At 36.9% G+C, this 12,678-nt stretch overlaps 5 protein-coding genes across 5 annotated transcripts; 3 read left to right on the forward strand and 2 right to left on the reverse strand.

Annotated features, from left to right (window-relative positions):
• Positions 1 to 173: 173 nt before the first annotated feature.
• Positions 174 to 3,254, forward strand: PIM1 (ATP-dependent Lon protease PIM1; the record flags this gene model as incomplete). The annotated part of the gene is made up of 1 exon (XM_447898.1): positions 174 to 3,254. One exon carries the CDS (start codon positions 174 to 176, stop codon positions 3,252 to 3,254), a length of 3,081 nt encoding a protein of 1,026 aa, XP_447898.1.
• Positions 3,255 to 3,917: 663 nt separating this feature from the next.
• On the forward strand, positions 3,918 to 6,557 carry MCM2 (MCM DNA helicase complex subunit MCM2; the record flags this gene model as incomplete). The annotated part of the gene is made up of 1 exon (XM_447899.1): positions 3,918 to 6,557. One exon carries the CDS (start codon positions 3,918 to 3,920, stop codon positions 6,555 to 6,557), a length of 2,640 nt encoding a protein of 879 aa, XP_447899.1.
• Positions 6,558 to 6,956: 399 nt separating this feature from the next.
• On the reverse strand, positions 6,957 to 7,742 carry PUN1 (Pun1p; the record flags this gene model as incomplete). The annotated part of the gene is made up of 1 exon (XM_447900.1): positions 6,957 to 7,742. The coding sequence occupies one exon, from the start codon at positions 7,740 to 7,742 to the stop codon at positions 6,957 to 6,959; it is 786 nt and encodes a 261-aa protein (XP_447900.1).
• Positions 7,743 to 9,835: 2,093 nt separating this feature from the next.
• Positions 9,836 to 11,401, forward strand: VPS36 (ESCRT-II subunit protein VPS36; the record flags this gene model as incomplete). Its single annotated transcript, XM_447901.1, has 1 exon — positions 9,836 to 11,401. The coding sequence occupies one exon, from the start codon at positions 9,836 to 9,838 to the stop codon at positions 11,399 to 11,401; it is 1,566 nt and encodes a 521-aa protein (XP_447901.1).
• A 139-nt stretch (positions 11,402 to 11,540) lies between these two features.
• On the reverse strand, positions 11,541 to 12,653 carry CDC73 (Cdc73p; the record flags this gene model as incomplete). Its single annotated transcript, XM_447902.1, has 1 exon — positions 11,541 to 12,653. The coding sequence occupies one exon, from the start codon at positions 12,651 to 12,653 to the stop codon at positions 11,541 to 11,543; it is 1,113 nt and encodes a 370-aa protein (XP_447902.1).
• Positions 12,654 to 12,678: the final 25 nt, after the last annotated feature.

Here is a 12,678-nt window from a genome sequence, read left to right on the forward strand (position 1 = left end):
ACACACCTTTTCTTTGCTGTGAAAAGTGTTAAATTTTGGGTAAAATAGAGGGTTAAATTGGGTTCCCGCCACTTAAGTCGACGTACATATAGGCATAGACCCGATTACTGATAGCGAAGGTATTTGAACTTTGCATTGCGGCTCAACACATTTGTAGCTTCAAGGACAGAAATATGCTGGGCACTCGGGTTACTAGAGCGGTCTATACCCGTGCGCCTCTCAAATTACAACTGAGGGCGCTGGGCTTACATCGAAGGTATGTGCATAATGGCAGCAAGAATGATGAGGGGAGCTCTACAAGCACGACTACAAATAAAGAAGAGAACGATAAAAAACTGCCAGATGTCTATCCACAAATGCTAGCCCTACCTATATCGAGAAGGCCCTTGTTTCCCGGTTTTTATAAAGCTGTAGTGATTTCAGAGCCAAGAGTAATGAAGGCAATCACTGATATGGTTGAGAGACAGCAACCATACATTGGTGCGTTTATGCTTAAGGATAGTAATAATGACACAGACATTATACACGATATAAGTGAGGTGCATGAATTGGGTGTGCTAGCTCAAGTTACCTCAGCATTTCCCAGCAAGGATGAGAAAACTGGTAAGGAAACCATGACCGCATTACTATATCCTCATAAGCGTATAAAGATTGATCAGTTAATCCCACCAAAAGATGTGAAAATAGAAGATATTGTAGTCGAAAAAGTAGTGGATAATGAAGTAGCATCTGAAGAGACAAAGGACGAAGAAACAGTTGATAAAACTGAATCAGCGACTGATAAAGTAAGTGAAGAAATTACTGAAGAGATTGCTAAAGCACCTTCTACAGAAGTAACAGAAGATCCAGATAATTATGAGAATCCGACGGATTTCTTGAAAGATTATAATGTCACTTTAGTGAATGTTTCTAATCTGGAAGATGAACCATTTGATATCAAATCACCAATCATTAATGCATTAACATCAGAAATCCTTAAAGTATTCAAGGAAATTTCACAACTGAACTCCATGTTCAGAGAGCAAATTGCGACTTTCTCTGCATCTATTCAATCTGCAACCACTAATATATTTGAGGAGCCTGCTAAATTGGCAGATTTTGCAGCGGCTGTATCTGCGGGTGAAGAAGAAGAATTACAAGAGGTCCTGGAGTCTTTGAATATAGAGCAAAGATTGGAAAAATCTTTGTTGGTACTTAAGAAGGAATTGATGAATGCTGAACTTCAAAACAAAATATCGAAAGATGTAGAGACAAAAATACAAAAGAGACAGAAAGAATATTACTTGATGGAACAGTTAAAAGGTATTAAGAGAGAACTTGGAATTGATGATGGCCGTGATAAACTTGTTGATACTTATAAAAAAAGAGTAGAAAAGCTAAATCTTCCAGAAAATGTTCAGAAAACTTTTGATGAGGAAATAACAAAACTAGCAACCCTAGAAACATCTATGTCCGAATTTGGTGTTATCAGAAACTATTTAGATTGGCTTACATCGCTTCCATGGGGAATTAACTCCAAAGAACAATACTCTATTCCAAGAGCTCGTAAGATCTTAGATGAAGATCATTATGGTATGAAAGATGTTAAGGACCGTATTCTAGAATTTATTGCCGTAGGAAAGCTTCTTGGAAAAGTTGATGGTAAAATCATATGTTTTGTGGGTCCACCGGGTGTGGGTAAAACGTCCATCGGTAAATCGATCTCAAGAGCTTTGAACCGTCAATTCTTCAGATTTTCTGTCGGTGGTATGACTGATGTTGCTGAAATCAAAGGTCATAGAAGAACGTACATTGGTGCTCTACCAGGTAGAATTATTCAAGCACTGAAGAAATGTCAAACTCAAAATCCTTTGATTTTAATTGATGAGATAGACAAAATTGGTCATGGTGGTATTCATGGTGATCCTTCTGCTGCACTTCTCGAAGTTCTTGATCCTGAACAAAACAACAGTTTCTTGGATAATTACTTAGACATCCCAATTGACTTATCTAAGGTTTTGTTTGTTTGTACCGCTAACTCTTTAGATACTATACCAAGACCATTACTTGATCGTATGGAGGTTATTGAACTTACTGGTTATGTGGCCGAAGATAAAATTAAAATTGCCGAGCAGTATTTAGTTCCAAGCGCTAAAAAAACTGCAGGTTTGCAAAATGCTACTGTATCCATGGATGAAGAAGCAATCAATGCGCTAATGAAATATTATTGTAGAGAGAGTGGTGTTAGAAACTTAAAAAAGCATATTGAGAAAATCTATCGTAAGGCAGCTTTAGAAGTTGTTAAAAAGATGAGCATCGAGGATACAGAACCTCTAGTCTCAACTTCTGAGGAACCACAATTATCTCAAACAAATCAAAATATATCGTCAAGTTCTGCTGAGGATTCTACTACGGATCTTGAAGATAGTGTCAATCCAGATACTGCCAAGGAAGCATCAAAGCCCAATAATTCGCAAGAAGGTGCATCAGTAGAAGAAACCAAGAAGGCTGTGAAAACAGAAGAGGAAGAAGACACTTCTATGATTGTTCCAGAAGATATTAAAGTTGAAATTACTCCAGAAGATTTGAAAAAGTATGTTGGGCCACCAATCTACACTACTGACAGATTATATGAAACTACTCCTCCTGGTGTGATCATGGGATTGGCTTGGACTAATATGGGAGGCTGTTCCCTATATGTTGAATCTGTACTGGAACAGCCATTACACAACTGTAAACATGCGAATTTAGAGAGAACAGGTCAGCTTGGTGATGTCATGAAAGAGTCATCGCGTCTAGCCTACTCTTTCTCAAAGATGTACCTGTCAAAGAAGTTCCCTGAAAATAGATTCTTTGAAAAGGCAGCTATTCACTTGCACTGTCCTGAAGGTGCAACACCAAAGGACGGTCCATCTGCTGGTGTCACAATGGCAACTTCATTCCTATCACTTGCATTAAACAAGCCTGTTGATCCAACTGTAGCAATGACTGGTGAATTAACATTAACCGGAAAAGTATTGCGTATTGGTGGTTTAAGAGAAAAGGTTGTGGCTGCTAAGAGATCTGGTGCCAAGACTGTAATTTTCCCTAAGGATAACTTAAACGACTGGGAAGAGCTTCCAGAGAATGTGAAAGAAGGCATGGAGCCACTGGCTGCTGATTGGTATGATGACATTTACAAAAGACTGTTTTCTGGTGTCAAGAAATCAGAAGGTAATAACGTCTGGAAATCAGAATTTGAGCTAATCGATAAGAAGAAGAAAGAAAACGATTAGAAAACTGACTCTCAAAAGCCTGTACTTTTGTACACCCCCATTGAATGTAATACAAATGCTCAGATGTTATGCTTGCCATAGTCACACTGTTGCATTATCAGCATTGTTCTGTAAATAGTATATATCACACTAAAATAATGGGTATGTTTGAAAGAATAGCATATTTAAGGAAAGTGGCAGGATAATAATCTAGTCCCTGATTACATCATTGATTAGTGTTGATAATAGGTGTTTTTTATATTATATAAAACAAATTGCACAATACTAAATCTATATTAAGTTCGGTTTGACAATAGTGTTATAAGTGCAGAAGGTTGCTATTTGGGTAAAGTTAATTATGTTTCCCGATTAGGAAATATCTTCAATTTTGTCGTTTTTCCACCAATTTTTTCCTGCCTTGGCAAAAGTTAGCCATCGAGACTACAAAATACATAGTATTCTTAGTCTAGTAGAATTCTCAAACAGTGTCCAAGAGACAACAGATAGGCTTTCAACTACATTATTGTATATCATAATACTAATTGCCCTCGTTGCCATCTTTCTCTGGTGTTTGAAGTATAAAAATTGGTTAATTGGCTGTCCGGTTTGAATAATTAGCGACTCATAGACTTGAAATTGTGGTACAGTGGTTTGGGAAAGCAGATAAAATAATACACATATACTATGTCTGATAACAGGAGGCGTAGAAGAGATCCAGAAGATGACGAGCATGACTCTGACAATGAAAATGTCGGTATGCCGCCATCCTCGCCACAACATCATGGTTCAAGAAACCTGTTTGGTCCTGGGTCATCACCCATTGGTTCCCCTGTTAGAGATGAGGATCAGGAGAACGATGATGAGTTGGGCATGTTGAATCCAGAAGGTGATGATAACGAGATTGATGATGCACCTGATATTGATGAAGTGGAAGAACAAATGAACGAAGTTGATCTTATGGATGACGACATGTACGGCGATTACAGGTCTGATCCAACCAAGGATAGATATGAAGGGTTAGGTGTTGATGATACTGAACAGAAAGAACTGAGTCTGAGCGACAGAAGAAGAATTGATGCACAATTAAATGAAAGAGATAGACTTTTGAAGAATGTGGCCTATTTAGATGATGATGATGAAGCCATGGGAAACGAACAATTGGATGAAATGGGTTTGCCAAAACAAAGAAGAAGGCGTAGAAGGCAATACGAGGATTTTGAACATAGTGATGATGATCTACTAAGTGATTTGGATGCTGATCCATTAAGAGAAGAATTGACATTAGAGTCACTAAGTAATGTTAAGGCCAACAGTTATTCTGAATGGGTTGTTCAACCTAATGTCTCCAGGACAATCGCAAGAGAACTAAAATCATTTTTGCTTGAATACACAGATGAAACTGGTAGATCGGTCTATGGTGCACGTATTAGAGTGTTAGGTGAAATGAATTCTGAATCTCTAGAAGTAAATTTTAGACATCTTGCTGAATCAAAGGCTATATTAGCGCTGTTTTTGGCAAAGTGTCCGGAAGAAATGCTTAAGATTTTTGATTTGGTCGCAATGGAGGCAACTGAATTGCACTATCCGGATTATTCACGTATCCATTCAGAAATTCATGTTAGAATATCAGATTTCCCAACAATTCACAACTTAAGAGAATTACGTCAGTCTAATTTATCTACATTGGTCCGTGTGACTGGTGTTGTGACAAGAAGAACAGGTGTCTTCCCACAACTAAAATATGTGAAATTCAACTGTCTCAAGTGTGGCTCTATCTTGGGGCCGTTTTTCCAAGATTCAAATGAAGAAATAAAAATTTCATTCTGTACTAATTGTAAATCTAAAGGCCCTTTTAGTATTAACGGTGAAAAGACAGTTTATCGTAATTACCAAAGAATCACGCTACAAGAAGCACCAGGTACAGTACCTGCAGGTCGTTTGCCAAGGCACAGAGAAGTTATTCTATTAGCTGATCTTGTTGATGTATCAAAGCCCGGTGAGGAAATTGAAGTGACTGGTATCTATAAGAATAACTATGATGGTAATTTGAATGCTAAAAATGGTTTCCCAGTTTTTGCAACTATAATTGAAGCAAATGCAGTAAGAAGAAGAGAAGGAAATCTTGCTAATGAGAATGAAGAAGGTTTAAATGTATTTAGTTGGACAGAAGAAGAAGAGAGAGAGTTCAGAAAATTATCCAAGGATAGAGGAATTGTTGATAAGATTATTGCTTCCATGGCGCCTTCCATCTATGGTCACAAAGATATTAAAACCGCTGTAGCATGCTCGCTTTTTAGTGGTGTACCAAAAAATATCAATGGTAAGCACGCCATTCGTGGTGATATAAATGTTCTAGTCCTCGGTGACCCAGGTACTGCAAAATCTCAGATATTGAAATATGTTGAGAAAACTGCCCACAGAGCTGTGTTTGCAACAGGTCAAGGTGCGTCTGCTGTTGGTTTGACCGCTTCAGTACGTAAAGATCCCATCACAAAAGAATGGACACTAGAAGGTGGTGCTCTTGTGCTTGCTGATAAGGGTGTCTGTTTGATTGATGAATTCGATAAAATGAATGATCAAGACAGAACATCTATTCACGAAGCTATGGAACAACAAAGTATTTCTATTTCTAAAGCTGGTATTGTTACAACATTGCAAGCCCGTTGTTCTATCATTGCTGCAGCAAATCCAAATGGTGGTAGATATAACTCAACTCTTCCGTTGTCTCAAAATGTGAGTCTAACTGAGCCCATTTTATCAAGATTTGATATTTTATGTGTTGTTAGAGATGTAGTAGATGAAGAATCGGATGAAAGGTTGGCATCATTCGTTGTTGATTCTCACGTACGTTCTCATCCGGGTTATGATTCTATTGATGACGAAGAAGGAAAGGACGGTGAGCAGAAAAATGATGATGATATACAGTTATCAAATAGACAAAAGAGAGCAGAGCGTCAAAGGAAAAAAGAGGAGGAGATCTCCCCAATACCACAAGAATTACTAATAAAATACATTCATTATGCCAGAACCAAGGTGTATCCTAGACTTCATCAAATGGATATGGACAAAGTAAGCAAGGTGTATGCTGATTTAAGAAGAGAAAGTATCACAACTGGTTCTTTCCCTATTACAGTGCGTCACTTGGAATCTATTCTAAGAATAGCAGAATCTTTCGCTAAGATGAGGCTATCAGAATTTGTATCGTCATGGGATTTGGATAGAGCTATTAAAGTGGTGGTTGATTCTTTTGTGGATGCTCAAAAGATCAGTGTTCGCCGCCAATTGCGGAGATCATTTGCTATCTATACATTAGGACAAAATTAAAATTGATAGAAAACCTTATATAAAGGCTTGACATTGTACTATAGTCATTATTTAAATATTGGCGCACCTTGTATTAATACACTATTATTATATTAGTAAATGTAACACTTTATTAATTGAGAAAAATCAATACATACTAACTAGAATCCAAAACTTAAAGAAACTGGAAATAACTTTAATTGAAACGTTCTATAGAGGTATAAAAAATGCATATAATATAACCTTTTATAATACTAACAATTCTCAAAAATATCACAATAACCTATCATAATACTTTTATCTATACTATCAAAGCATAAGTATTATAATCCATTGGGACATTCTTATGGGTGTGCCGACCGTAATATCTAATATTTTTAGGATATATAAATTTGTTGAGATGGAGCACGATGTCTACCATTAATATTTATCGTTGTATGGTTGGTGAACATACACAACCTTTTTTCTTTGCCTCACAGTCATCCAACAGAAGAGGTTAAGAAGTGCTGCTACCACTGCGGCCCATAACAGTGCTAAAAATTTCCTTCCCAGGCTTAAATGAATACCATAGTCGCTATAGTTTTTGTTTAGGATATGGCGAATGTAGATGTAGGTACCCATATTAGTGCCAACACTGATCAGCAAACTTGCAAATGATAGGAAACAAACAAATCCACCGACGAAGTTAACGAAACTGAAATGTAGAAACCACCGCAATACGTTAATAACTAAGTTCAGGAATGTCAATACTATACCAATGATCAATGTGATGAACATACACTTTACCAGGTTATTGTAATAGACAAGTTTGTCCTGTAATTGCTGTGGTAGAACGATCTTGGCAACATCATCGACTAATTGTAAGACTTGATTGTTCTCAATATTATCTTTCAGTAGGTTCTTTAGGTTGAAAGTTTGTATACCGTTTGGAGATGTGCAGCTAGTAACATCGGTTGAAGAACTAGCCACACAGTATGACCACAGACCTATGTTTATGAATTTAGGCAAACCCAGGTCTGATATACTGAATGAACTAGCTGCGGGTATCACTGTAGCTATATCAAGGTTTGAAAGGTCCAATTGTGCACAAAATATTTGATTTATCGGGTAATAGTTCTTAGTTGATCCAGCACATGCAATGCAAGCTAGCACTAGCGAAGCAAGTGCAAAAAACAGTGCTAATATAAGAGCGACGAAATTCCTCATGGTTATCTCTTATTCCAGTGTAATGTTTATAAGTTTGATGAAATTGAAAGGTTTGGCGTTTGTTAGCTGTGTATATCAAAATTTGTTCAAATATTTAGTTGATGGAATGTGCTTTTTAGATATTCCAAGACAAAGGTCGGTGTGCGAATTAGAGAACCAGATTCAGAGTCTACGGAAGAGATCGTTATATATATGTGGAGAGCTGCTCAAATTACGCTGTCGCCGAATTGGTATGCATGATGATTCCGATAAAGTGTGCATCGACATGTAAATTATAAACCAAGCCATTCTAAAAATAGGAACCCATCTAGAGGGCATCGCAAGTTATCTCAGTAAAAACCTCTACAGGAGAACCACTGGCTGAAGAAGAAAAATTGTAATTCTGAAGATAGTAATCCAGGGTTCGATATTTCACTACGCATTGTAACGGGGCTTGCACGAAACCACCCTCCACGTCACGAAAGCTCAAAATGGCAAGAAGTGACAATAAGAATCAACCCTACAAAGAGATGCAACTCTTGAAAATTGCTGGATAATAAATATTGCTGTGTTCAGTTGATCTTATCCATGAAGAGACACATGAGAGTATCCTCTACATCAGAATTTGATCAAAGTCTTCCACCACACAATCAATATCAACAGAATAAAATAGCTCGGGATCAGCAATTTCTGCTATTCTTCATATCGCCTTAGAAACACTCGTACGGGACTGGTTGGAATGCTGTACAAAAAAATTCGATGGGCTTGGTTCCCAGTGCTTAGCTATTAAGTTGGGGGCGAAGGTAGATGGGGGAGACAAATAATGAGGCTAGAGAGACACACTAGGCTTTTACATGTCAGTCATAATTCCCTTAAGAGGGCAAATCCACATACTCAGCTCAAAATCAGGTAAGTTTTCTTGGGGGGGGGCTCACAATATGGTGGCTCTGTGAGCAGGTAAGGGAGTGGTAACAAGAATCAAAGTATGGGATGGCTCAAAGCATTGATCTCTAAGGAAGCCCAGGTACTTAACTTGCGAAACATGTGATACATGTCATGTATTAAGAGATCTCAGTGCTTTATTGAAATGTAATAGTTAATGACTACAAAGCTGAGTCAAGAATCGCAATCAATCAATCAATCCATCAATCATGTGTTTTATACTCTATAACAGCAGCTCGGTCTATAGTGACTCGTAGAAAACTACCTAAGTTGCATCTTGGCGCGTATGGAAAATTTCAAAAAACTTCTTTTCTTAAATTGTGAAGTTGATAACGTAAGATCAGACTTCCTGCGCACTAATCATAAGGAGTAATTTTTTTTAATTGACTGTATCTGAAATGAGTAAATCAATTTGCCTTAGTTTATTTTATCTGTTGAATTGACGCATTTACTCCACAAGTTTTGCGTAGCGCAGACGAAATTAAGTCATTTTAAAAAAAAAATAAGGTTGCTATTTACTTGTGATTATGTAAGTTTTTTTTTGTTGTAATTTCATTAATTCTATTTTTCTACAGTGTATTGCATTCGCAGGTAGTATTTCGAATTTTTTGCTGCAATATAGTTCGGTTTTGGGAATTGGGAGTATTCATATTATTTCATGTTTTTGTCAGGAATCATGAATGTTCTGAGGTTCGGTATGTGTATTAATGCCTAGCTTTTGAGCTTACAGTTTCTAGTCTCTATAGTATACCAAAAACCAAAGTGAAAGTTTGATACTGCTTTTTGAATACAGGATCCTGTGCCATTGAATTGGCCTAAATAGAGCGATAACAACATTAAAAATATGATATTATTACAACAAGAATTTGTATCAAATAGATGGATTCTTGAGACACTAATTAATTTTTAAATTACAGAAGTGAACGCATTACTAGAATTTACACCAAGTTCAGAACGCAAAAAGGCTATTGCGATACTAGTTATAAATATTTCATGTGTAACTATATCGACTCCGGTGACATCACCAAAAACGTCCGATTTTCCCTTTATATGGCCAGCCAAACCCACATTTTTGTATACAATAGTCATGAAGAACTATATTGAACCACTGAGTGAGTTACGTTTTCTTAGATTATAATAACTCGAAGGAATAAAATTTATTGAATAAGCAGATGGAATACTGGCACTATGTTGAAACTACGGAATCCGGACAACCATTACTACGTGAAAGTGAAAAGGATATATTGATCGATCATAACGTTGGTTTATACCAAGGTAAAGAACGAATTAGGAATAGACAGAATGGTAGGATTTTTCTTACCTCTCAGCGTATAATCTATGTCGATTCTAAGGAACCTACAAAATATTCTCTTGGGATTGAACTCGATGATATAGACCATCTGGACTATTCTTCAAGCTTTCTTAGGAGGTCAGCGAGATTAATAATATTCATGGATGTTCATTCAGCTTCTAGTGGCCTACATAACATCAATAACAAACTTACTGAAGAGGTACATACAACCACTTGGGTTTGCCCGATATGTATGGTGACTAATGAGACAGAAGGTGAATTTAAGGCAAATACACAACCTCCACCGGTATGTGTCAACTGTGGTGTACCAGCTGATTACGAATTGACTAAAAACTCTATTACAATTCAAGGCAATTCAACCGATAGTAATAGTCATTCTGATAAAAAAGAGAACAAAAATAGTTGTCCGGCATGTACTTTCATTAATCATCCTCAAGTAAGAAATTGTGAAATATGTGGAACAAGACTGAACAATACAAAGATAAGAAACAGATTAGCGCTTTCAAGGAGAAAACAGGACTCCAGGTTGACCATTGAGCTAGATTCAATTTCAAGTGTCAAATCATCCCGAAGCGCAGAGGAGTGTTTCATACAGGTAAGTTTCAGGAAATCAGATGGGATTTTATTCTCAGATGCTGTTGAGAAGACAATAACCGATTTGAAAGCTAGCACAAAATTCAATCGGAACACTATTGAAAAGACTAACAAGTCTGAAGAAAATGGTGAACTAAACTTGCTAGAGACTAAGCTGTCAAAAATTGGAATTACCAGTCTTGAACATAGCAGAGAAAATCAAATCTTGAACAATGACATAATATTTACCAGTGCTCTGACTGACTTGGATAAGCTCATTTCTTTAGCTGACTCAATTGAAAGATTATACAGAAAGGAAAGTATAGACAATCAGAGTGTTAAAAAGCCTAACCTAATATTAGACAGAGATACATTCTATAATAAGGAGCAGTTCCTATCCGAAGTTTCAAGGGAGATATACGATTTTGTTAAAAACGGATTTAAGAATAATTATGTAATGATTACGCTTGTGGATCTCTATGCCCTTTATAATAAATCCATGCGAATCGGCACAGGCCTAATATCTCCCGCTGAAATGCGAGAAGCATGTGAAAAGTTCGGTAGCTTTGGCTTAAGTGATCTCTATCTGAAAAAAATTAATGGATGTGTCTTATGTGTCTGCACAGATGATGCTTTCGATTACATACGCCAGAAGATAATAGACATTATTGATCGCTCACCGGGAGCAGATCTCCTAACTTTAACGCAAAAGTTTAACGATGAGCCCAACAATAATTGGGGAATTGGTGTCATTCAGGAGGTCCTGAAAAGTTGTATTGATGAAGGACAACTATTAATTGACAAGCAAATTAGTGGTATTTACTACTATTGTAACAATGCTTGGAAACTCTGAGTTATCTACCGTACCTCATTCGAAGTAAGACAATAAATTGTCCATAGAATAAATTCATGACCTATTTTATAATACATTAATTCCTTATTTATCTGATATAGAGGATAGTAAATGGCTAAAAAAATTTACAGCATATTATTTATCGGAATCCTCTAGCCATTAGTTCTTTTTCAATTGTATTCCAGAAATAACGTACAACCTCCACATCTTTAAATCTCTTCGTTTTATCTAGTTCGACTTTATCTACATTCCATTGCTGGACATTTTGTGGAACTGAGTCCCCAGTAAAGTGGAAGTAGTATCCCTTACAGTGTTGAAATAGTTCTTGAGGTGTGTTCCACTGATAGTTGTTAAACTGCCATGTGTGTCCTGTAGTAAATACTGCTACCACTCTATCCCAATACTCAGGCTTAGTAAACATTCTAGTATTGTTGACTACAATAAATTTAATCGGTCTTGAAATACGGTCAAATTTCTTTTCCACAGTTATCACGTCTGAGCCTGTATTTGCTGTTGCATCTCTAGGGTTGATGTATTGAGAGGATTCTAAAAATTGTTTAATATTCGAAATAGCAAACAATGAAGATGCCGCAGATGGTATCAAAATAATTGGATCTTTCTTTTGAGTCTTTTGATTTTGTGAACCGTGCTTTGACACAGCACCTGGCTTACCGCTACCTTGCTTCGAGCGTAATGTTGCCTTGATGGAGTGAACTAATTTCAGTTCTGCATCTTTGATTAGATAGCCGAAATCAACTGGCTTACTACCGTGCAGCATAGAGTTATGATCAATCAAGATACGCTCTTTTTGAGTGGCCTCCTGTAATACTGGATCATCTATAATCTTCTGACTTTCACTTACATCCGTTTTAGTATTTACATCCGCTTCACTATTATCAGTCTTTATGTTCTTGACATCTAGATACTCAGAAGTTTCCGATTCACCTGATAACCATTTTAAAAGATCATTTCTTTGCAGAAATGAAATGTTGGTAATCTTCTTTTCTTGGCAATCTGCAAGATATTCAGCAGCACTGTCATCCTTATGCAACCAGCATTGAATGATAACCCGTAGCTTTGCTGGCTGCTCATCAACAATAAATTCTGTTGCTTCATCCAATGGTAATTTATCCTCTTTAAACTGTATGAACTCAGCATTAGTTATATCGGCCGTCGTACTACCAGTGCCGTCCACAAGAGTGAACTCCGAGGCACTGCTGAGCTGCTTCTTTAACTGAACTAAAACAGACATCGCCTAATTCAATTGCTATATTTTC

The sequence above is a fragment of the Nakaseomyces glabratus genome, chromosome J (assembly GCF_010111755.1).
Source record: "Nakaseomyces glabratus chromosome J, complete sequence".
Taxonomy (NCBI): Eukaryota; Fungi; Ascomycota; class Saccharomycetes; order Saccharomycetales; family Saccharomycetaceae; genus Nakaseomyces; species Nakaseomyces glabratus.